The sequence below is a fragment of the Vanessa atalanta genome, chromosome 1 (assembly GCF_905147765.1).
Source record: "Vanessa atalanta chromosome 1, ilVanAtal1.2, whole genome shotgun sequence".
Classification (NCBI taxonomy): domain Eukaryota; kingdom Metazoa; phylum Arthropoda; class Insecta; order Lepidoptera; family Nymphalidae; genus Vanessa; species Vanessa atalanta.
In genome coordinates, this window is record NC_061871.1 from 12,459,099 (window position 1) to 12,483,105 (window position 24,007).

Here is a 24,007-nt window from a genome sequence, read left to right on the forward strand (position 1 = left end):
CTGATCAATCTACCCAGCTGGGTTTGCACAAAGCGCTATCACCAAGAATATAGATAATTATTTTTTTTATCTATTATGCAACCGCTTTCAATTGTAAAGTCGCCAACAACTGCTCGACATTGTATAAATGTTTATCAACGTTTTAAGATAATTACAGAAACTTTTGTCGCGAGATTGACAAAACAATTGTTACTAATTTTCCTTTCGTGGAGATGCAGTTTTGTGCGATACAACAACAAATGTTTTAAATACTTAGACTGTCACTATTGCAGTATTCTTGATGCTTTATTTTGTTCTTTTTTTCAAATAATATTGTGGTTAAAATCTAAAATTGACCTGACTACAACACTGAATGGTGAGGTTGCTTGTCCTGCATTATAAGCACTTTAAAATTTAACTTCTCAAGAGAAACAATATATCAATGACACGAAAATACTCTTAATCACCTAACCAAGAAAATTAAAAATGCAACAATATTTCTCACGAAGGATTCTTAGCGCCGCAAACGACAGGATAACTCCAAAACTCGAAAACTCCGCTAAATTTCGAATCATTGTAAAAATACGGTCGACCAATACTATTGGCTTTAAAAGCTTACACGTAGAAGTTGCTCGGATAGCGCTGTGAGTATTTTATTGAAAACTATCTCAAGTTTCGTTATATTTTTAAATACTTTACAGGAATTTTCTTAAGAAATGGAATTTAATATATTTGACTACACTCGAGAAACTATGAAACAATTTGTTTTATAATTTTCTAGTATAATCGTTAACTTGATGATCTACCTGCTTCTAGCTTGAAGTAGTGAGTTAGTTCAATAATGCGTAAAAATGGCATAATATTTGTGATCCTGTGATTAACTTTATATTGCTAATTCAGATGTATTTCAATACCAATTTACATGACCAGCTCAAACCAATGGTTCACCAAATTTAGTTGGTGATAGTTATGTTGGCCAAAACTAATTATTCTATGAAGAAATTCTCGGTAACAGCCTGGAGTAAGGAAGTTGGTAGTAGTGCCTCGGCAAACCATTGGTCCAAATAGTAAAAGTGAATGTATATAAAATGCAACTGTATTCGCTCACTAGTGCATCATTATATCTCCTACACGTTTACTTAGTTCTTGAACGCTGTGTTCGAAACACCATTCGATTTTCAAATAATAAGAGAACAGACTATAGACACGAAAAACTTCATATTTTACCAAAATATATTAAGTGAATTTTAATAAACGTAACTTTGGGCAAAATATGATTTAATTTTATCTCTCTACGTTACGAGGCCGCGAGCGAATCTTTGATATCAAATTCCTTTAGAACAGACCGCACGTACTCGTTGCTCCCATGCCACATTTACTCATATATTAGATAACGTTCGGCTGTTTTCTCGCAGTAAGTATATGAATAAAAATACATTACCATAACTATAGCGTAAGAATATTTTAGTTGTAATTCATGGCGTTTATAATATTCACAAATAGAACGCATCGTATTTATTAAGGGTAGGCTAAATGATAATATTCTTTGGTAAAGAGGTCCTAATGAAAGGTCTTTGCTCTGAAAAGTTATATCCATTAAATGATCCCCTGCCTGATGGGCAGTGGTGACTTACTATCAGGTGACCCATTTGCTGGTGCACCTAAATTTGCTCAGCAAAAGCCCTCTCCTACCAAGAAGTATTGGAAATTATTTACGAACGTAGGTTAGTTTGCAATGTTTTTCTTCAGAATCGATCACAAGATTAATTCGAAAAAGAATATGAGAACTCAGTGGCATATGTTCGCATTTGAACTCACGATATTCAGATAAGATTTTTCTGTCGAACAAAACCGTAATTTTGTAAGGACATAATTTTAATTGAAAGATTTTATATTCTACCGCTAAGCGGCAATATTTAGTATTATTGTGTTCTATTTTGAAAGGGCCAGTGTAACTACAGGCAAAAGACGTACCATTTCTGTTCTCAAATTCTGTGGCGCATTCGCGTTGTAAAGAATGTTCAAAATTTATTACGATACCAATGTCTATGGGAAATGGTACTCCAGATGACCCATTTGCCCGTGCTAATGCTATTAAACAAAACAGAAACAAAAAACTCAAGAAAAATTACAAAAATGTTGGAATTCCTTTATATAAGAATTTTTATAATAAAAATGCTTAAGAACACTATATAATTTAAACAGTAATATTATATTGAAATTCATTTTTGCAGAAGAACGTGAACAATGGACTTGAATAGAAGCTTTAGTTTATGCAGTATAATGGAAAATGTAAGATGCAAAGAACTGAAGGTCGGTGGTAGATGGCAGCGAAGGACGGTAGCCCGCTGAAGCAATATGGCAGCGGGCGCGCGTGCGCGAGGTGGAGGACCTCTCGCGCGTTTACTGGTGCTGGCTGTTCTACAAGTCAATTTTATAGGTAAAATATTTATAGCAATATTGTAAAATTTCCTAAGTTTCAAATAACTTTTTCAATTTTTTCCCCCTCAAAAACATGCTAAGAAATCGTAATAAGTAAATTTAGGCATTTAGAATTTGTTTATGAATTGACTGGCTTTAAAATTTTGGTATTCCACCAGTGAGCGTTCCAGTATTCGTATAAATTCATTCACCGTGGCCATCTGTCTGTCCATCTGCCAAGACAAATGGCCAAATGCCAACTTCTACTGAAATACAAATATTTTATAAGATTGGGACAAATTCCGTTTCCAATCAATTTAGCCAACTGGAACTTATAACGACAATGAAAAAAATATTTTCTTTCACAAATAATAATTAAAATATGAGTGTGTTTTTGTTTACTAAGTTTTATATGATATAAAAATGGATATTGTTATGTTAAAGGACTTCAATACTATTTGACCGATCAAAATCCAAATTAGCCACATATTTCTTTTATAATCGGTCCAAATTGTAACTTTCCGCTAGATGGCGCTGCACGACATGACCTTCCATACCGTTCAACCAATAACAATAATTATGAATATGATTTTTTTTTATGTCAGAGGACTGGCAAATGGACCACGCAATGGTAATTAGTCACCAATTCGATAAACATTCGTACTGCAAGAAATATCAATCATTCTTTTGGGAACTATGTTATATCCCTTGTGCCTGTAGCTATGTTCTACATGACAACATTTGTCAGATTTGCTAGTATTAATTTAAATTTATTACAGCTGTCACGTTTATAAAAATATTATTTCCATGATATAATTATGCGAGAAAATATAAATATAAAAAAAAAAATTAGAAACTTTTAAACGCTTTATAAAGCGACGCACCACGTTTTCGCAGATAGCGTTTTGCCCACACTAAATGTAAATGTAACAGCGAGATTGCCAAATAATACAGTACCGTACATTTACGACATTTGTGTAGTCCATCCAGAGTTTTGCAGTTTTCATCTAACAAAGTGCAAGCTTTCACAGCGTTTGCGTGAATTTCTACTTTATGACAATACACGGCTCGTTTGCGCGGTTATAAAAACATTCACACAAAAGATTATAGCGGCAACGGTTTATATGATATGAGGCGGCAAACCGTCAGTTGTCAAGTTAAATTAAAAATATTTACTTTAATGGACGCGTGCTTGTTTTGCAACTAAGTCATGTAAGTTAACGTATTCACTTTCAACTTCACTTGTATTCTGGTTTCAATGTGAATTACTGTAACCTGATTACAAATAAGGACGAGAATAATTCGGTTGATTTGTTTTTGTTATTATTTAAATTTGAAAAAAGAATGTGTTGGCATTCTTTTTTTCATTACTTCAGCTGATTTAGACTGATTTGTTTTATGATAGTTTAAATTTGAAAATAGAATGCTAACAAACATAACGAACCTCTACCTAGTTTCTGAAACTATTACTAATTTCATATATATTAATCCTGCCTTAATACAGAACGCCCATTAGTTGCGATATCGACCAATAACCGTGATGACATTTGTCAGCGTTTCAGAAACTTAAAAATTAATAAGTTTGAACGAAGGAAATGTTAAAATTATGTTTGTGATACTTGGTAGTATAACATGCAGGAACTTTGAATTAACATCATTCAGATTATCAATATATTACAACAATGAAACGGATAGCATTTCAGATACATTATTAAAAATAAAAAAATACTTTGGAATACTATTTTATTTGTCACTATTGCTGCCAAATTTATTTTATTTTAAAACAACTATTAAATTAAATGTCGTGGGTTATTCGGTGGGAACGAAGTTGCGTTCACTATATACATTAAATAATAAATAAATATTGGACAACATCACATACATTACTCTGATCCCAATGTAAGAAGGTAAAGCACTTGTTTTAGGGAAAATCAGACGTAACGACGGTACCACAAACACCCAGACCCAAAACAACATAGAAAACTAATGAACTTTTTCTACACTCGGCCGGGAATTGGACCCGGGACCTCGGAGGTGCGTACCCATGGAAACCGGTGTACACACTACTCGACCACGGAGGTCGTCAGTATACATTAAATGATAGACGCAATGAATTAAATTTACAACGTTTGAGAATAATTCAAACGCAGTAAATAAAAATGTAATTAAAAAAAAAGAAAAATTAATCGCTAACAAAAATATGTTTAAATAATAGTATATAATACCGCTTATAAGAAAGAGACAGAGAAAAAAAGGAAAGAGAGCGAAATGTTACTTGGAGGGACATAAAACTTTTTCCTCACGTGACGAATTCTACCAGTTCAGTCTATTATGAGCCGCGTCAAAGATCTTTGTTCCGATAAAAGTAACTTTCGAAGATACGCCTACACCTAAATTAAAAACTTATTAAACTTCAAAAAGATGATTTTCAATTACGTCGAAGAAAATATTATAAAAAACAATACAATACATTATTTTTTTTATTTAAATACTTAAATCAACTAATTACTACGTATTGGAGTCGGAGTCTGGAAAAGCAAGGCAAAGAAAATTAATTAATAAATGTAATTATTTTCTTTAATAATAAGCCGGAAAGAAAAACTTTACTTTTTGCGATTGAAACACAAATAGTAACAGTTCAGTATAGCACTGAATTTTATAATTTTAAATGCACATATTTAATAAAAATAGGGTCGAATTTTACATATTTTTTATAGATTAGAACTGTGATCATTTTTTTTTTCTTATGGGAAGAAAAGTTTTTTGCCAAACAGCGGTTTACTGGTTCTACTTTTAGTTTTTACTATTAATATATATAAAAAAGTTTGTCATTCGTCTCTCAAATCATTCATTATAAAGCCATTGGCATTAATTAAGGATTGGCATAATACATACGCTACTTATTTCAATTATTCATAAGAATCACTAGTAACGATAATTACTATCGCATCTGATATACATTTGCAACTACACTTCTACGTAAGTATAATCTCACTACACTCGAGATTGCTTGTTAGAGATCACTCTTGTTATGATAAGAGACAAGAATTTTCTTAAATCTGGTTAATTTTAAAATTAAGTACAAATGGTTTTATATATCTATGTATATTATTAAAAGTAACAGATTGTTAACGTCCCACTACTGGGCAAAGACCGCCTCTACCTTTTGAAAAGGTAGAGGAGCTTATACAACGCTACTCCAATCTGGGTTATTGGATACACTAGGCGGATTCTCATCCACCACATGCAACTAAAATTAAGCACATGAAAATTCAGTGTTGATTGCCTGGGTTTGATCGGTTAAGAATCTTTTATTTTCGTTACACGTCGTTGATTGACTAAACATTGTCTGTATAAATTTCAACAACGTATAGATTCCGAGCAAGCAAACCGTTACTGACGGGCAGACATGAAAGTGATCTTATAAAGGTTCTTTTTATCCATCCGATTTAAGAAATCAAAAAAAAAAAAATATTTAAAAGAACATTCAGAAAACTAACATTTAAGATGCCTTGTATGAACCTCCAAGAATACTATATAAGCAATATTATATTTTTGGAACGAAGTTCTTTTACGCGGCTCACAGTAGAGCGAACTGGAACAAATGGTCGTTTTCCGTCTCTTTCTTTCACATACGGTTTTGTTTAAATGAATATTTTGTTATTTATTAGATTCACAAGGGATTTTTAGTAAGAATTTTTATTTCTGGTCTTCTTATCTCTTTCAAAAACTGGTTATTTATTTAATCTAATAAATATATAATAAGGAACAATATCGTTCCAATCAGGGGTGCCTTGACACATCTTGTTTTTTTATTTCACTATTTGTTACACAATGAATAACATTTGTCGATATGTGTATATTAAGTGTATAAGCCACTTGATGGTAAGTGGTCACCATCGTCCATAGACAATGACACTGTAACAAATATTACCATTTCTTACATCGCCAATGCGCCACTAATCTTGAGGATCAAGATGTTATGTCCTTTGTGCCTGTAGTTACACTGGCTCACTCACCTGTCAAACCGGAACACAACAATACTGAGTATTGTTGTTTGGTGGTAGATTATATGATGAGGGGATGGTAGCTACCCAGACGGGCTTGCACAAAGCCCTACCACCGAGTGACACATTACTAGGGGCTTATATCCTAGATAACTAATTTAAAAGTAAAATTAAGAACAACTTTTGTAAACGTAAAAAAATTGTGTAGATAGATATTATGAAAACATTTGTATTGCTTACTTTAAGTAAAAAATAAAAAATAAACATCTGAATAAATACAATACGTTGAACGAGACATTTGCAAATGAATATTTAGCCATTTTTAAAGCGATTCATTCGACGTTGATAAAAATATAAAAGCGGCAGAGTAACATGGATGAACCCTTTCAGAACTCAAAGCGCTGGCTGCTTGAAGTCCTCATTGAAAAACGGTATACGGTCAAAACATCAGATCGCTTAAAACACGCATGATAGCTTCGTCCTTACAAAAATCGTTTTTTATTCTACTCATCAAAAGTCACTTATGGTAATAAGTAAGACAGAAAATTTATTACTTTTACTGATTTGAATATTTGATTTATCATATTTTTTATATTGATTCCGAAATAATATATATTTAAAGTATATATATAGGGACTGAAAAGCTTCTGCCTAGCGCGGCCGAGCGTACACCGCGACTGACGGAATTAAATTAATCTCGTTGTAAAATTTTCACTTGCCACCTTATCTCGCGTCGTATTGTCGTTTTATTGTGCCTACCCCTGAAACCATTAGCGAAAATGTCACAGCGCTGGCATTGTAATCGCGCGCCCGCGGCTGGTCCGCACAATGATGCGGCCATTCGACCCCGCCCGTGTACGCCCGCCCTTACCTTTACGCTATGATACAAATTTGACTGTCTATAATAAGCCTCGTATAATTTCGAGAATTCGTACATCACCCTCACTCAATTTGAATTACGAGCGAAGTGCCATCATAAACAAAGGTATAAGGCAAATGCTTTTAGAACGTACGCATATATTCTTGCGAATTCGTTTAATATGGCTGCGGAGGAATTCCTCGTATGCGAGTCTAGAAATCTCGCGTGGACTCGTGAAGATTCCGCTCACGTTGTAAGCAAGTGGCCGACAAAGGAAAAAGGGCTTGCATACCTTATTACCACCTTTTTACAAAATCCCTACTTACGCCTATGTGAAACACGACACACTCGGGTAATTTAAATAAATAACCAAGCAAGTATCTACGTGATGCCACTGATAATACCTTCCATGATACAGTGTACAGATTTCCTATGCAAATGTTGTAATTACGTGCCTTTGGCGTATTTCATTTTTATGAAAATCCATATCGAAAATTCAAAATACTTCTTTATTCTTTGACGGAACCAATTAGAAAATTCCTGCATATTTTTCTTCGTCAGAATGTCACTGCGGCTTTACTCGCAATTAATCAGAAAGTCAATGAGCCGTTTTGTTTGGACATATCTGATGAACCATCCTTCCCTAGCGGATAACGCAGGAACATTGCGTTGAATTAAAGTTATACTTGCTATAAAATATTTCAGAATTTTAACATAAAACGCTGTATTGTAAAAATAGTGAGTTCAATGACCTTATGAAGGAAAACTGAAATAAGGAAAATGTAGAAACAATGCGAATATTTATAGTTGTTATCTTATTTGCATGCAATTCAAAATATTGCTCCTCCATATACCATGAGTCGTATTGCCTCCCGACTTGTTTATAGAATATTTACTCATAAACATGCAGATTGCTGGTGGGACGCGTTTTTATGTAAAAGAGGGAAAGGGGAGCTATTTTATTTATTGCCCTCTTGACATGGTGCGGCGACAGAATGAGAGATTTCTACGAGTGCATTTCAGAATTAAATCTCTTTAAGCAATCAGCGTCTAGTGGCAAAAGTGTCAACGCATAATTTTATCAAATAGGGGCTTATGTTTTATTAAAATGAAGACGTATGTTATTTTATATTTGAGATAATTTTATATACATATAAAATAAAAAAATGGAGGTTTGTTTACATAGAATATCAAATCTAATTGTATTGAACGATTTTGACAGATTTAAGCAGCTTGGTGAAATTGTTCAATTTTATAAGCACGAGGGAATGTTCCTTCCGTAAGGGATGTATATGTACAAGTTAATTTCATATATTATTTTATAAAATTTATAACATCATTTTTTATGAAAAAAAAGAGCCGAGATGGCCCAGTGGCTAGAACGCGTGCATCTTAACCGATGATTTCGGGTTCAAACCCAGGCAGGCACCACTGAAATTTCATGTGCTTAATTTGTGTTTATAATTCATCTCGTGCTCGGCGGTGAAGGAAAACATCGTGAGGAAACCTGCATGTGTCTAATTTCAACGAAATTCTGCCACATGTGTATTCCGCCAACCAGCATTGGAGCAGCGTGGTGGAATATGCTCCAAACCTTTTCCTCAAAGGGAGAGGAGGCCTTTATCCCAGCAGTGGGACATTTACGGGCTGCTAATAATAATATCATTTTTTATAATATCGGCTTTCCCTCATATATCTACTATTTATTTAATATACTTTCTATATATACATGAGTTCGCAACACTATTATTATTAGCTATAATGTTTTTACTTATTTTATAATCAAATTGTTATCATCCAGCATTTTGGTGTCCCTGAAAAAGAAATCGAAATATGTTTGACATGTTTTCCAATACCAATAAAGTTTTTAAAACTTTATTGAAAACGGTTTACGGTATATAATAGCTTGAAACACGCATGTGAGTCAGGTCGATTACCAACATTTTATTTTTAGCGTTCATTGTTTTACAATATGAATTAATCAAATAATTGGCAATGATAGTTTGATATGAAATTACATACAATGCTGAATTAGTTTAGTGAGCGTATAAAATATACATTGAATGGAAAATTCTTTATTAAAATAGTTGATTCACAGTTTTGAAGCCAAACCGTATTAGACTTTTTTAAGTCAAAATGTTTGGATGTGAAAATAATTTTATAGTTTATAAACAAAGATTCTACAATAATATCGAATCTATACTAAAATTAGAAAAATAAGCCTGACGGCCTAGTTATTTTGCTTTTAGTACTAAATAGTATCAAAATAAAACGATACTGGTTTGGCCGAAGAATTACTAAGTAGCAGTCAGAAGTCAAGAATTTGTCAGTGCAAAAAAAAATTTAACTTCAAATGACAGCCAAAGTCACGGCGCATCGCGAGTATAATATAATTACGTACTTTTCATAAAAATAACACTTTCAAATGCTTTCCTATTTCTAGTCGAAAGATCGTACAAGTTTGATTATCGAGAACGTAAATAAATAAAATAAGAATCGATTTCGAGTTCGTGATTCATTTCAAAAACAAAGGATATAAGTCTGCTTCTGCTGGAATCGTAAATGATATTTTTATACTAGGAGACATAAATGTTTTTGAAAATATTTGCAGAGCGCATTTCGAGATTCGATGGTTTAATAAAGAATGAAGAAGTAAAAATTTTATATTCAAATGTCATATAGTATTCTGCAGTTCTGCTTGGATTTTTTTTTTATTGTTTGATTCGGATATCGTAAGCAAGTTGTCAAAGAGCTTATACGATATCCATTTATCTTTTTAAATTTATTAACTAACCTCCATCGTGTCTGGTGAATTACTAATAATAACAATTATAATTTTATTTTTTAACTTATATTTGTGGTGAATAAAAAAAAAATCCGTATCTGTATATCAAAATGTAATAATTATAATAAAACATTCAACTAACATTATTGAAATATTAAATGATAAATTGCAATCTAAATCTGTTTTATTAATAGTGAGGAGATAAATAAATTAGTTATTTTTAAATAAATTCAAAACACAAATGTACTTGTCTGACTCTATATAAATAAACTATGTGTATTTTTATTTTCTCGCTTGATTAAATCTTGTAGACGAATCGTGAATGCTTAGAGAATAAAATACCTGAATAGTTCTCTAGTTTTCATGTGTTCAATTTATGTGTAATATCTCGTGTGACATTTAAATAATAAATAAATAAATAAATAAATAAATAAATATTGGACAACATCACATACATTACTCTGATCCCAATGTTAGTAGCTAAAGCACTTGTGTTGTGGAAAATCAGAAGTAATGACGGTACCACATACACCCAGACCCAAGACAACATAGAAAACTAATGAACTTTTTCTACATAGACTCAGCCGGGAATCGAAACCGAGACCTCGGAGTGGCGTACCCATGAAAACCAGTGTACACACTAATCGACCACGGAGGTCGTCATTTGAGAACATCGTGAGGATATTATGCCCGTATTAAATGATCCTCTCCCATTTAACGTAGCCTAGTAGACTTTTGCGCAGCAATTCGAAATTTACTGGTTGTCAGTTAAATTGACTCGGTGGTAGGGCTTTGTGTAAATGTAAATGTTAAGGTTGGAAGGGAGAGTGACGTACTGTAGCTAAAAAGACAAGAACGATAACATCTTAGTTAACTTAGTTCCCAAGATTGGTACCTCAATTTAAGGAATGGTTAAAGTATCCTTACGGTGCAAATGTATTTTGGCGCTTATCAAGTGATCCATCTGTCTGGCCAGCTAAATATTACTTTGTAAAAGAAATATCGTAGTATATTGTATATTAATGAACGATTTCAACTATATAGAAAATATAGAAAGAGTTAAAGTGAGCCTCCTGCTCGTCTGCCACATTTTGAAATAAAAAAAAAAAAAAAATTACGCAACATCAATAACAAGAACAAATACATTGAGTTAGTGAATATAGAACTTAAAAACTTTTCATAAAAATGTGAATACTTTAATGATAGAATATATATTGCATTTTTACTTAAGGAGCTAAGTATTTAAGATTTACCTTCTATATCAGAGTGGAACGAGCGCCTTTTAAAATATCAAGCGCGATTATATATATTTTTTTATTTCTTAAGAACTTCGAGGGAAGCCTCGGAGTTACACAAATAATCCGGAAAATAGTTTTGCGCCTCGACGCCTCATAACAACATATTTTGCGTTAGTCTGTTGCTTTAATGCCTTATTCCCGCTAAAGTCTGCCTTTAAACTGAGAGGTCTATTTAAAGCTCTCCCCTAGAGCTATAAGCTATTTTATAGAAGGATAGCGGTTAATAAAACAATAAGATTTATGTTAGTAAAAGCTATTCTCGAACAATTATTTTTTATGAAGACGATATTGTTACTTTTTTTTTATATATAGTGATAAATGAGACGAGGAAAATTGTTGTAATGCCTAACTGAAAATAACTACTACAACAATATATAAAAAAATATCACAATGCATAGCGTGTTTCGTAGAAGACATAAATAGGTAGCTGTGTGTCGCAGTTTCAGCCGCTTTAAAAAACTATTGATTGTCAAGCGTGAATTTAATTTAATTATAAAAAATCACTATCATTTATTACCGATGTCATTGATTACCGAGCCAAGATGGCCCAATGGTTAGAACGCGTGCATCATAACCGATAATTTTGGGTTCAAGCCCAGGCAAGCAACATTGAAATTTTCATGGGCTTAATTTGGGTTTATAATTCATCTCGTGCCCGGCGGTGAAGGAAAACATCATGAGGAAAGCAACATGTGTCTAATTTCAACGAAATTCTGCCACATGTGTATTCCACCAACTCGCATTGGAGCAGCGTGTTGGAATATGCTCCAAACCTTCTCCTCAAAGGAAGGGTAAGCCTTAGCCCAGCAGTGGGAAATTTACAGGCGGCTAATGTTGATGTCATTTATGATACAGCGCAATATATTAGCAAATGTAACAAAAATAAATTCTGATTGTTATTAAAAAATACCCTATATAATCATGTACATTGGATAATGACCAAACAATCTACCGCTAATTTCGTGGATGGTCTCGAGAGATTCCTGAATTCTCTTTCCACCGATTCATTCACCGAGTCGATAATCACCGCTGACTGACTTCCCTGAGTTTTCCTCCTAATGTAGCTTGGCACTGACGATGCTAATAAACTGCCAATCTCGTATTAATCCAAAAAAATAGTTAATCCAGTTTTCTATAAAGGGTAAATCGCTTGTTAAATATTATTTAAAGTTTAAATTTGCAAATTTTTTTAATTAGCATATGTAGCCAACCTTCGTTATAAAAAAAACCTTATTTCCAAATTTCAGCTTTCTAGCCAAAGAAGTTTTGATAGTGGGTTCATAGTTGGTTAGGACAAACGGTTTTACGAGACGTATCAATTAATAAAACAGATAATATTCTATAGACAAGACATAATATGAACAGTTTCTAAATATAATATACTGTTAGTTACCCGCGAGTTCGGTCTCATTTTAGGGTTTAGTCGTCGGCATAAAAAGAAGCCAAGGTTTTCTTCGGAGTTCAAGCATTCTTCGTACTAAATTTGCACATCAAGCCGTGAAAGAGCACACGCACACACACAGACAAACACTGATTGTGTTTGTCTTTAGCATAATATTATTTATTGATATGTATAAATTGTAATTGAACCAAATTTAGTTTTTCAAGTAAGTGCTGTTAAATTATATTTATTTATATTATTATTTTAGAGACAGTGATTATTAAATAATATGTTAAATAAATTAATAAATGTGTTATATACATAATTTTAAATAACACGTTACTTTCGCATGACGATCAATCGCTCTTGAATCATATGAAAACATAAATCTCGATTTTGTGACAATAAAATCATAAAATAATATTTATTTAATAACATAAAATTTACATCCTCGCATATAAATGTAATTAAAACATTATTATAATATTTCATTTCGCTTGTCAGAATTCTTACAATTTAAATTATGTCACGAGTATGTAATTGTATATCTATAGGTACTAATATTATAAAGTGAATAACCCTCTAGTCTTTCAAGGTTAAACCACTGAACCGAATTTGATTAAACTTAGTATGAACCAAGCTGGAGCCCCAATGAACACAACATAGACTTTATACTAATCCCTAAACGCGAGTGAAATCATTAGTGACAACTAGTATATATGTAAGATGAAGTAAAAATCTCACTGCTCGATATTGATTGGATACACATCTATCAGAATTTCATTCGCCGCATGCAGGAATCCTCACGATTTTTTTCTTCACGGTCGAACTCAAAGGTGCTTTGACGGGTTTCAACCCGCAATCTTGCTCCGTGCTTTAAATACTCGGATGTCTGGACGTTGTAACATAAAACGATAATAACATCAAATATAAGAAAATATTATCATCCATCATGTTAAGATTACAGAATGAGGAATCTCTTTACTATAACTGCCGTCTCTACCAACTCTGTCTTTTGTATCTAGCCAACCAACACTCTGCAAGAGAGTAGTGAGTGATAGCCTGTGAAAAGAACAATGATCGTTAAATCAACGTATGTACAGGTTTATATCATAATATATAGCAGTGACGTCGACAATCATTGCTTAGCACGCTGATCGATATAAAACTACTATTATTATTATTATTCTTTCGTTATCACTAACGTGTATTGAAACGCGTCGAGAATTCCTCGAAAAATAAATAAGTATTATTAATCTCGCGATATATTTATTCGTAAAATAACATATTATTTATTATATCGTTGAAATATAATAATCCCTTCGAAATTCAAAATTCTAAACCGAGCGTAAAAGTTTGTTTTTAAACATGCCATGAAACGAGTGGTGTGCAAAGAAGATAAAACCCTAGGGTTGTCTACGACAAGTGACGACGGTCACGTTTTTAATTACCTCCGTTCTATCCGTAACGTGTCACTAGACTATTTTGTCTGTACGTGGATAAAACTAAGACAGATTTAGAGGAGTTACTGCATAAATAAATTGTATGTATTTAATAGTTGTTGTTATGACTTTCATTGTTTTCGTACTGTTTATTTTTTGGCACAGATAAATAATTACAATTCAAATAATGCTAGATTATATATATGCAATGTGTAAACAGACATCATAATTAGATAATAGTCGTTCTTTTAAAGAAAAATAATAATTAATACTGTTCATAAAAACTAAATATAGTTTTGCTTTGTTATTCAGAAAACAAAATAATTATACTGTATTCTTAAGTATTTAGGAAAAAAACTGCTACAATTTATTTTTAAATGTTGTACAATTTAGATGTGAAAATGTCCAGAGATGGAAATTTTGTACAGTTAGGACATACATACTTTTGGTGAAATTGAGTGGCGCAAAATTAGTACAGAGAGAACATCTAGAGACATTTATTAGAGCATCCTATTTTAGGAACATTACATATTTTTTTAGCTATGTGTTTCATCATTAAACATATAATTTACTAAATGTTTCGCTTTGGATATTGGGACCTTAACGGACACATAGACACTGAAACAAGCGCGTTAAAAATACTCTTCAGCTTAATAATATTATTTATTGTTTGAGGTATCAGCCGCCCATCATATTTTTCACCACCACATAGTAATATTTTGTAAAGATGTAGGCTGAGTAAGTCACAAAGTTGGTGGTGCATTGGCGATGTAAGGAATGGTTAAAAATTCTTACAGCACCAATGTCTATAAAAGGTGGTGATCAACTATCGCATAAAAAATACTAGTGCTTCTCGAAAGAAGTGATAGCTTGAACTGTTCGAAATACGGCTAGCGCTGTGGGTTAGACTGAGAGAGGAAGAGCCTGTCTACCGCTGTCGTATGCGTAAGAGAAAAGGAAGCCAGACATACTGGGACCGTAACGCGTTACGTAACGAAGTGGTTTACCCTCCTATAACAAGTTATCACATCTAAAATTATAGATAAAGATTAGTGAAAATATGCAGATCATATTATGGACTGTATTATAGTTAAACATACCATGTCCCCTTAATCGAGGATTTTTAAAATAAATAAAACAATCATATCAGATTTAACATTGTGTTATATACGAATAACACAAAACCACAATAAACTACATCGTAACGTTTTTGTCTTATCTGTTCACTTAAGTTTATAGCGTTAATAAAATTCGAACTGTGACAACCGGTTTTATGTGATGTAAAATCGTTACAGGATTGACAAACGTAAGCAAAATTTAAAGAAAACAAACGTACGGTTGATGGAAAAAAATTGCTAAGTCGTGAATCTGAATTTTGAAGCACTTTAATACTATTAAATGTAAAGCGGTTTGTATTCTAAGAAAACAAAATATTTTTTTGAAAATGATTTCCGAAGCTATAAATTTCTTGTTAACATTTTATGTGATTGGATAAATTTGTTATTTACGTTTCCTATATTTCCTTCATTATATCATTAAAATTAATATTTAACTCTAGACGTTTATACTCTATCGCATCATATTATATAATTATTTATAATGAAAACTTTATATGTTTATATTAATTAACTAATTATTAATAATAGTTATTTTTTAATTATAAATCATTACAATTTCCATCAATTTAAATGTTTCAAATCTGCACGACAGTGATCACATTTATGTTTGAAAATTAATTTTCTTTTAAAACAATTTTGTAATAAAAAATGCAAGTATGGGTGAATATTCAAAACGAAGAGGAGCTCATAAATGTTTATTTAAGCTTTGTCTAAGTTGCCACCGCTATTTCACGCACCGAACTTTTCGTTGACGAAATTTATTCATGGAGTGATCCCTTGTAAATACATTTGGGAGTTTATTGTCGTAATGAACGCGATGGATGAATGATATGGCTTATGAAAACAGGCTTATCTTAACATGTCGCTTGTTAATTTATATTTTTATACATTGTTTTCTATTCACGAAACGAAACGTTTAATACTCGATCGCTATATTCTACGCATAGTAGAATTTTCTGCCGTAATTCGGAAGATATTATTTGCACTTTCAGAGCCAAAGGCTAGAAATGGATAAGTATGTATGAATATGAGAGAATAGTACTGTTTCACACTATCAATAATTAAACGTAAGTGTCAATTATATAACTGTGTGGGTAATGTATATATACACCGATGTTGAATTTCTGAGTCGGCATTAATTTAATTACAATGTGTGTGTAAGTAGATATTATGTTTATATGTATTTAATTTGAACAAGTTTTCGTTTATCCATAACGATTGGTATGTTTAGGTCAAATCTTCCAATTGAATTATAAGCTGGTCAAACCGATTGCGCTGAAATTTTGCACGCATAAGCGCTAATGATCTCTGTCTCTCTCTCTGTATTTCTCTTTCTCTCTTGGACTTATAATAAGGCTTTTCTTTGCTTTCACATTTAATTTTATTAAAAAAAAGGACATGATATTCTATTTCGGAACACAATAATTGGCAAAAATATGATTTGTATCCGGCCATCCATATCACTCGTACATGAGAAAAATAAAATATTTTATTCTTAATAATGTATTTTATTCAAGTATATAAGTCATAAAAACAGCCTGTAAATTTCCCACTGCTGGGTTGGGCTTCCTATCCCTTTGAGGAGAAGGTTTGGAGCTTATTCCACCACGATGCTCCATTGGTTTTCATAAATTCAGAATTTCGTTGAAATTAGACACATGCGGGTTTCCTCACGATGTTTTCCTTCACCGCCGAGCACGATGAATTATAAACACAAATTAAGCACATGAAAATTCAGTGGTGCTTGCCTGGTTTTGAACCCGCAATCATCGGTCAAGACACACGTTCTAACCGCAGGGCCACCTGGGCTCAGACAAGTTTTACAAATGTTAAATCATTTACAAGATTAATATACATATATGTAAGCTAAGATACTTCACATAATATTATGATTGTGTGTACTAAATGACCCTGCCTTCGTGTGAAAACGGTTTAGCTATTAAACTTGATCTTTACACAAAATAGCTGTTCTAAATTGAATTCTTACCCATTTTGTGGTTCGTTCCCAAATGCAGATCTCAGCCTTTCCTTCAGTGTGGTCGCATACCGTGATCAAATTGAAAATTCCACGAGACTATCCTTAAAGACATAACTGTATATACTCGATACGAAGTCAATATATTAAAATTCAAGAATGCTTCCCTCGTCTTGGCTTTAAATAATTTTGAAATTGTTAGCGTTTATCAATAAGAGAGGGTTTTTTTCATAATTATTTTCATAGGAGACGAAATTAATTTTTTTATATTTATTAATGTAAATTATTTAAAATGATTGTATATGCCATCGATATCATAACATTGGGTTAATCAAGAGAGTAGTCTTTCAAGACTACTTCAAATTCTTTGAACATGCTTGTAATGTTTTGACGACCTCCGTGGTCGAGTAGTGTGTACACTGGTTTTCATGGGTACGCCACTCCGAGGTTCCGGGTTCGATTCCCGGCCGAGTCGATGTAGAAAAAGTTCAATAGTTTTCTATATTGTCTTGGGTCTGGGTGTTTGCGATATCGTCGTTACGTCTGATTTTCGATAACACAAGTGCTTTAGCTACTTACATTGGGATCAGAGTAATGTATGTGATGTTGTCCAATATTTATTTATTAAATGTAAACTATTAAACTACGATCCACGATTAATCGCTGTTTCGCGTACTATTGTAAAATTAGCTTGAGTAGGTGATTCGTTTTTTCAAAAACATCAACAATATAAAATGTAATTTATCTGCGAATTTAAGTGTTTAACATACACATAATCTTGTTATGATTAAATATATAATAATAAGATTGAAAGTTACCATTTAAACAATTTAAGTTGCTTAATAAATGTTTCAATACAAACAAATATACTTAATTTTGCGTCCCAAGAAAATTTTACTTATATTTTTTGTTAACATGACCAAATACAAAGGAAATATTTTTATGAATAACAATTAATTTATTTCAAATTAGTTGTTAATTATAATGTGTCAGGTTTCAACCTCTGTGTCAGAGTTCACCGCTTATCGAACAAAACAAATAAATTTACAAAATTTACCAATTTAATAGAATTTTATGAATCACAAATCAAAATATAGGTACTTTATTATTAACAGTATTTAAAACGGGATATTTACCATGATTTTTATTATTATTTGGTGGAGCTCGATAAATTTAATGTAAATATCCCGTTTTAAATACTGTTAGTAATAAAAATAACCATGTTAATTTAAAATCTTATTTAAAATATACTTTATTCAAGTAGGCTTTTACAAGCACTTTTGAATCGTCATTTAATAAACTATATTATGTAAAGCTACCACCGGTTCGGAATGTAGTTTCTACCGAGAAGAACCGGCAAAAAACTCAGTAGTTACTCTTTTTCAACATCTAAAAATACAGTCATGTTAGTTAAATACAATTATATATTTATGTTATATATCCTGCTTGGAAGTCAACAAACATTAACTCCACGCTTTTTTATCATCTATATAATCTTGTATCGAATAATATGCCTTCTTTATCAATGTATTTTTTACAAATTATTTGAAATTATGAAACGGCAAAGTTAAAAATGTCTGCGGAATTTTATTATAGAGACGGATACCTTGCCCCAAGAATGATCTATTGACTTTGCGGAGTCGGAAGCTTAGCGTTATAAGCTTATCCTTACTTCTTGTGCACATACAATGATTATCACTAATTTTATCAAAGTGATCAATGCTACTGTAAATATACATAATATTTTTGTAAATAAATTGTGACGCAACAGTGAGTATTCCTACTTTGTTAAAAACATCCCGAAGAGTGTCACACTCGAACAAGAAAGACAATAAGAATATACTTTATATAAGATTTATATATGAAATAACTAAATCAAATTATAAATATCCGCCGCGCGAATTTTTTTTTTCAATCTCACCAAACATTTTCGTAATCGCTGTAATAAATAAAAACGTTCTATAAATATAAATTAATCAGTGTTAGCATTTGATGCGGAACATTTACGAGTGTTACCTACTTATAGTTATTAAGGTTCGCCCTTAAATCGTATTAAACAAAACCGTTTAAAACTTTTAATATGTTAAAAGAGATTTATTCACGGAGAACATGTCCTATCAAAATATCTCGGGCCACACGTTATGTCGGCACATTCTTCTCCTAAATTGAAATTCTCGAACGCTCTGCCTTCGTAAACGGGACGGGGTCATGAGCCAAAAGACAAATAGAATGTTCGATTAATACTATCAAATATTATATTTTATTCAAACTTAAGAAGAAATATATTTGACATATTATTTAACAAGTTGCACTGTTTTAGTATTATGTTATATGTTTACTCGGCTTAGACATCCTTTCCTTTCAAGGTGAAAGCTTGGAGCGTATTCCACCACGCTGCACTGATGATTTTTATCCGATACATTTCGCTCGCGATAATGTTCTTTCCGATATAACACAAATTAAGCATATCAAAAATCAGTTCGGTTAAGATTGACGTGTTCTGAACACTGGACTAGGAGAGGCATTTGTATAAACTACATCGAATTTTATATAGGCTAATAACTTCATTTAGATAATTCTAAATGAATTGGATTAAGATCTAGAAAACTAACATACATTTGAAGTATTATTCGACGTGCGAGCTGTATACAGCAGTACGTTGGTCGATTCTGTGTCTTCCTTGTCCGAAAGACACAGAATATGAACGGAGGTCGTGAATCGAAACGGGATAAAAAACACTATGATGTAGTAAATTAAAAAATATATCAATACTATACAAAAACTTGATATATATATTTTTTATTAAGGATAACTTACAAAACACCATTTATAGGTTAAAAATAAAGGTAATTTACATTTTTAGCTGAGTGTTGTTTCAATTAAAAGTTATCACGGCATGGAAAAGGACTGTTTTATCTATTAACCTAACAAAACTTTTTTTTTACTATGTTATACAAAAAGGGTAAAAAAAATATTAAATTTTATTACTCAACACATTCGGAGAAAATTTTCGATCGTCTTCAATCAATGCAATTATTTCCATAGCAATAATTGGTATACGATATTTTATGTAAGATTTATAGATATAAGAGTCGAGATGGCACAGTGGTTAAAACGTGTGCATCTTAACCGATGATTTCGGGTTCAAACCCAGGCAGGCACTACTGAATTTTCATGTGCTTAATTTGTGTTTATAATTCATCTTGTGCTCGGCGGTGAAGGAAAACATCGTGAGAAAACCTGCATGTGTCTAACTACAACGAAATTCTGCCACATGTGTATTCCGCCAACCCACATTGGAGCAGCGTGGTGGAATATGCTCCAAACCTTCAACTCAAAAAGGGAGAGGAGGCCTTTAGCTCAGCAGTGGGAAATTTACCGGCTGCTAATGCTAAAAAATAGATATATTGAATATTTTTAAAAAGTATTTTCTCTTGGTTCGGTATTTAAGCCCGACACCTTAGAATCAGCCCTATAAACCAGCCACTACACAAACGAGCTTATGGGCCTCTGTTATGCATATTACAATTATTATTATGTTTTAATTTAATCTAACGTAACCATTGTGGTTATTTTACACCTGTTGTGGTTCCGTAACGCTACATAACGTTGCAATTTACATTAATCTTGTGTAACACATGAAACTTATAATGATGATTATTACATTATTCCCATAAAGTTTTCAAAAATTAAACATAAATTGTACAATAGTAAAAGGAACGATTAGATCGTGAACGTCGCAGATTCGATACTCCTTAGTATTTTGTCATCCTCATTCTTAACACAAACTTAATACTAACTGGATTAATAAACGGAAATTTCTTTTTATATTATTTAAAAAAAAAAAAAAAAACTAAAATGTTATTTTCGTTGTTTGTAATTTTAAATTAATTAAAGTTCGTTTTCTTTTTTTATTTTTCATTTCAAAGTTATTACAAACGGGATTTTTTTTTTTGAAAATCGCACATTTTATGGTCTTTAGTACATTGAACTCTGTTTCTTAGTATTATTTCTTAATATATCAGATAATCTTTTTGGTATTGCTATTAACTAAAATCGAACGAAGATTTTTTTTGCTTGGCTCTGAAAAGTACTTTAAACGAAAACTACCACCAGGTAGCGAGAAAGATTCCACCGAGTATAACTAGATAGAAATTCAATAATAACACTTATTATTAATTTAATAAAATAATGATTATATACAATTAAATTGATAATCATATATTATTTACGAATGTTTTATATTATTTATGAATAAGCAAATTCGTAATAATCCAACCGATTCCAAATAATATTTAAAATTTTATGTAGACTGTTTTTTTTTTGTTCAATTAGTCAATATTAAACCAGCGATTCAAATTGACCGTTACACTGTTATTCTAACAAAAAATTAATACTAATATGTATACGTTATCCGTATGAAAAATGTTTATTTAAAACAGCTAGCAAACATCTCGCCTTCACCTTTGTTTACAACAATTTTTCTCTTTCGCTGAACTGCTTAAAATACAACAATGCATATTCGAATCAGTTAAATCGAGGAGAATTAGTTAACGACAGACTTTCTTTTTTTTTATGATATCGGTAGACGGACGAGCGAATAGGTCACCTAATGGTAAGTGGTCACTATCGCCCGTAGACAATGGCGCTGTAAGAAATATTAACCGTTCCTTACATCACCAATGCGCCACCAACCTAGGGAACTAAGATGTTGTCTCTTGTGCTTGTAGTTACACTGGCTCACTCATCCTTCAAACCGGAACACAACAATACTGAGTAATGCTGTTTGGCGGTAGAATATGTGATGAGTGGCTGGTACCCAGACGGGCTTGCACAAAGCCCTACCACCAAGTAATTGAATATTTCTTTGGTCTAATTCAACAAATAACCTATATTTTATAATTGTCATAAAACGAAGTGCTCTAGCTCTTCAGGGATGTTCACAGAAGTGCATGTTGTCTGTTTCTATGTGACGATTAGTAAACACTGCGCCTCCTTAGTATAAAGAAAATACCGTAATCTTTTTTTTTCTATACTTGTAAGCAAACGAACGAATACACCGCTTATAAAAATTATTACTTTTTGCAATATATAACATTACATACACGTGAGAGAACCAGCAAATGTAGTTCCTACATAAATGTTATGTCTTGTGGATGGTACTTGACCAGGCGGATATTTACTAGGTAAAGCGTCTATAGCGTAATGGCTTAGAGGATGTCTAGCGATGTAAAAATCGCAGATTCGATCCTGACCCCTTGAGTTATTGTCGTCCCTACTCCTAGTACAAACTTTAAGACTTATTGGGTCGGTGTGTCCCTCTGCTAGGATTCTTTAAAAAAAATTAAAAAATTATGATAGCATATAACATAACAGCTTTCCATCTTAATTTTTAAGTAACAATACAGAAGTATTCATAGTAACTTTAAATTTATTAGCTAGAACTATAAATAAGACAGACTAAACAAAATTCCAATACGCATTGATCCCAAGGTACTAGAATCTCTTAACAAAACAACATGACTGACAAAGGAAGAAAATAAAGTCTATTCAGAATATTTGAAATCGATAGCACTATCAAAATGCGCCTGCACTAGTCAAAGGCCGGCCGCCCGACCGCTTCAAAGCCTTCGTACGAACCAACCCTTACGTTACGTTCTCAGATTAATGCTGGACGTGGGGGTCCCCACTTTTATTTTGAATCTTATCTGTACTGTGATAGAAACTCAAATACGAATAATACCTTAGTGTTTCGTTTCACGATATGTTTTATGATTTATGTATACTTAGTTTGTTTATTTTTTCAAATAAATATATTATATTTTTTTCAGATAATAATTATTTTTTACTTTTATTATAATTAAGTTTAAAATATGTGTTTATTTGTTGTTAATTAATTTCTACTATTTTAATTGTTTATTGCAATTGTTGATTACAGTATACTTAGCTTATCATTTTGTTTTAGTATTTTATAAGTTTTAAACTGTCATAGATGTGATATAAATGTTTTAAGTTGTTGGTGAGAGATATGAAAGAAAAAAGAAAATGTTTAGAGAAAACAAACCAAGAATAACCTTAATACATTCTGTTTGAGTAGTCTATATCGTCTATTTTGTATCTTTGTTCAACAGATTTTATTGATGATTGACAGAATGTTACTCAACTTTAAATACGAGAGTATACACATACAGCCAATAAAAATTCTGTTACGAGTATTTTTTTAATTCGTATAATATTTTACTGATAGTGAAAACATGCATTAATTTTGATAAATGGTAATTTATAAATTAAATGAATTATAAAGATTGCCGGAATTACTGAAACGATGGTAAAATTTCGCAATGAGTGGCTATACTTATACTTTAAAAATATGTCTTTGTAATGTATGTTGGTCTGTTTACGTTAATCACCATAAACATTCTACCAAATTAAATTGCGGAATTTATAATCAAAGAGTAAATTTCCTTGTTTCTATAAAAGTGGACGAACGGGCAATTTTGCCACCTGATGGTAAGTAGTTATCACCACGCGTACGCCAATGCATATGTATTTGTGGTTATAACCATTCCAACTAGGATGCTATGTTCCTTTTACCTTTAGGTAGACTATATGATATATAGATAAAATATATGATGGTGGTACCCAAACGGGCTTGCTCAAACCCTACCACCAAGTAAACAAAGCTTTACGTACCATAATATACTAAATTTCCCAACTTTGTTTCAGAAAGCTGTACATTGTT

The 24,007-nt window shown here is 32.1% G+C and overlaps 1 protein-coding gene across 1 annotated transcript in view; it reads left to right on the plus strand.

The window, feature by feature from the left end:
- Positions 1-24,007, plus strand: part of LOC125064458 (lachesin-like) — a 98,205-nt gene that overhangs the window by 15,651 nt on the left and 58,547 nt on the right. The window contains exon 2 of the mRNA XM_047671492.1: positions 2,214-2,419. Coding sequence (XP_047527448.1) covers positions 2,338-2,419 — 82 coding nt within the window. The 5' untranslated portion in view covers positions 2,214-2,337. The remainder of the gene's footprint in view (positions 1-2,213; positions 2,420-24,007) is intronic.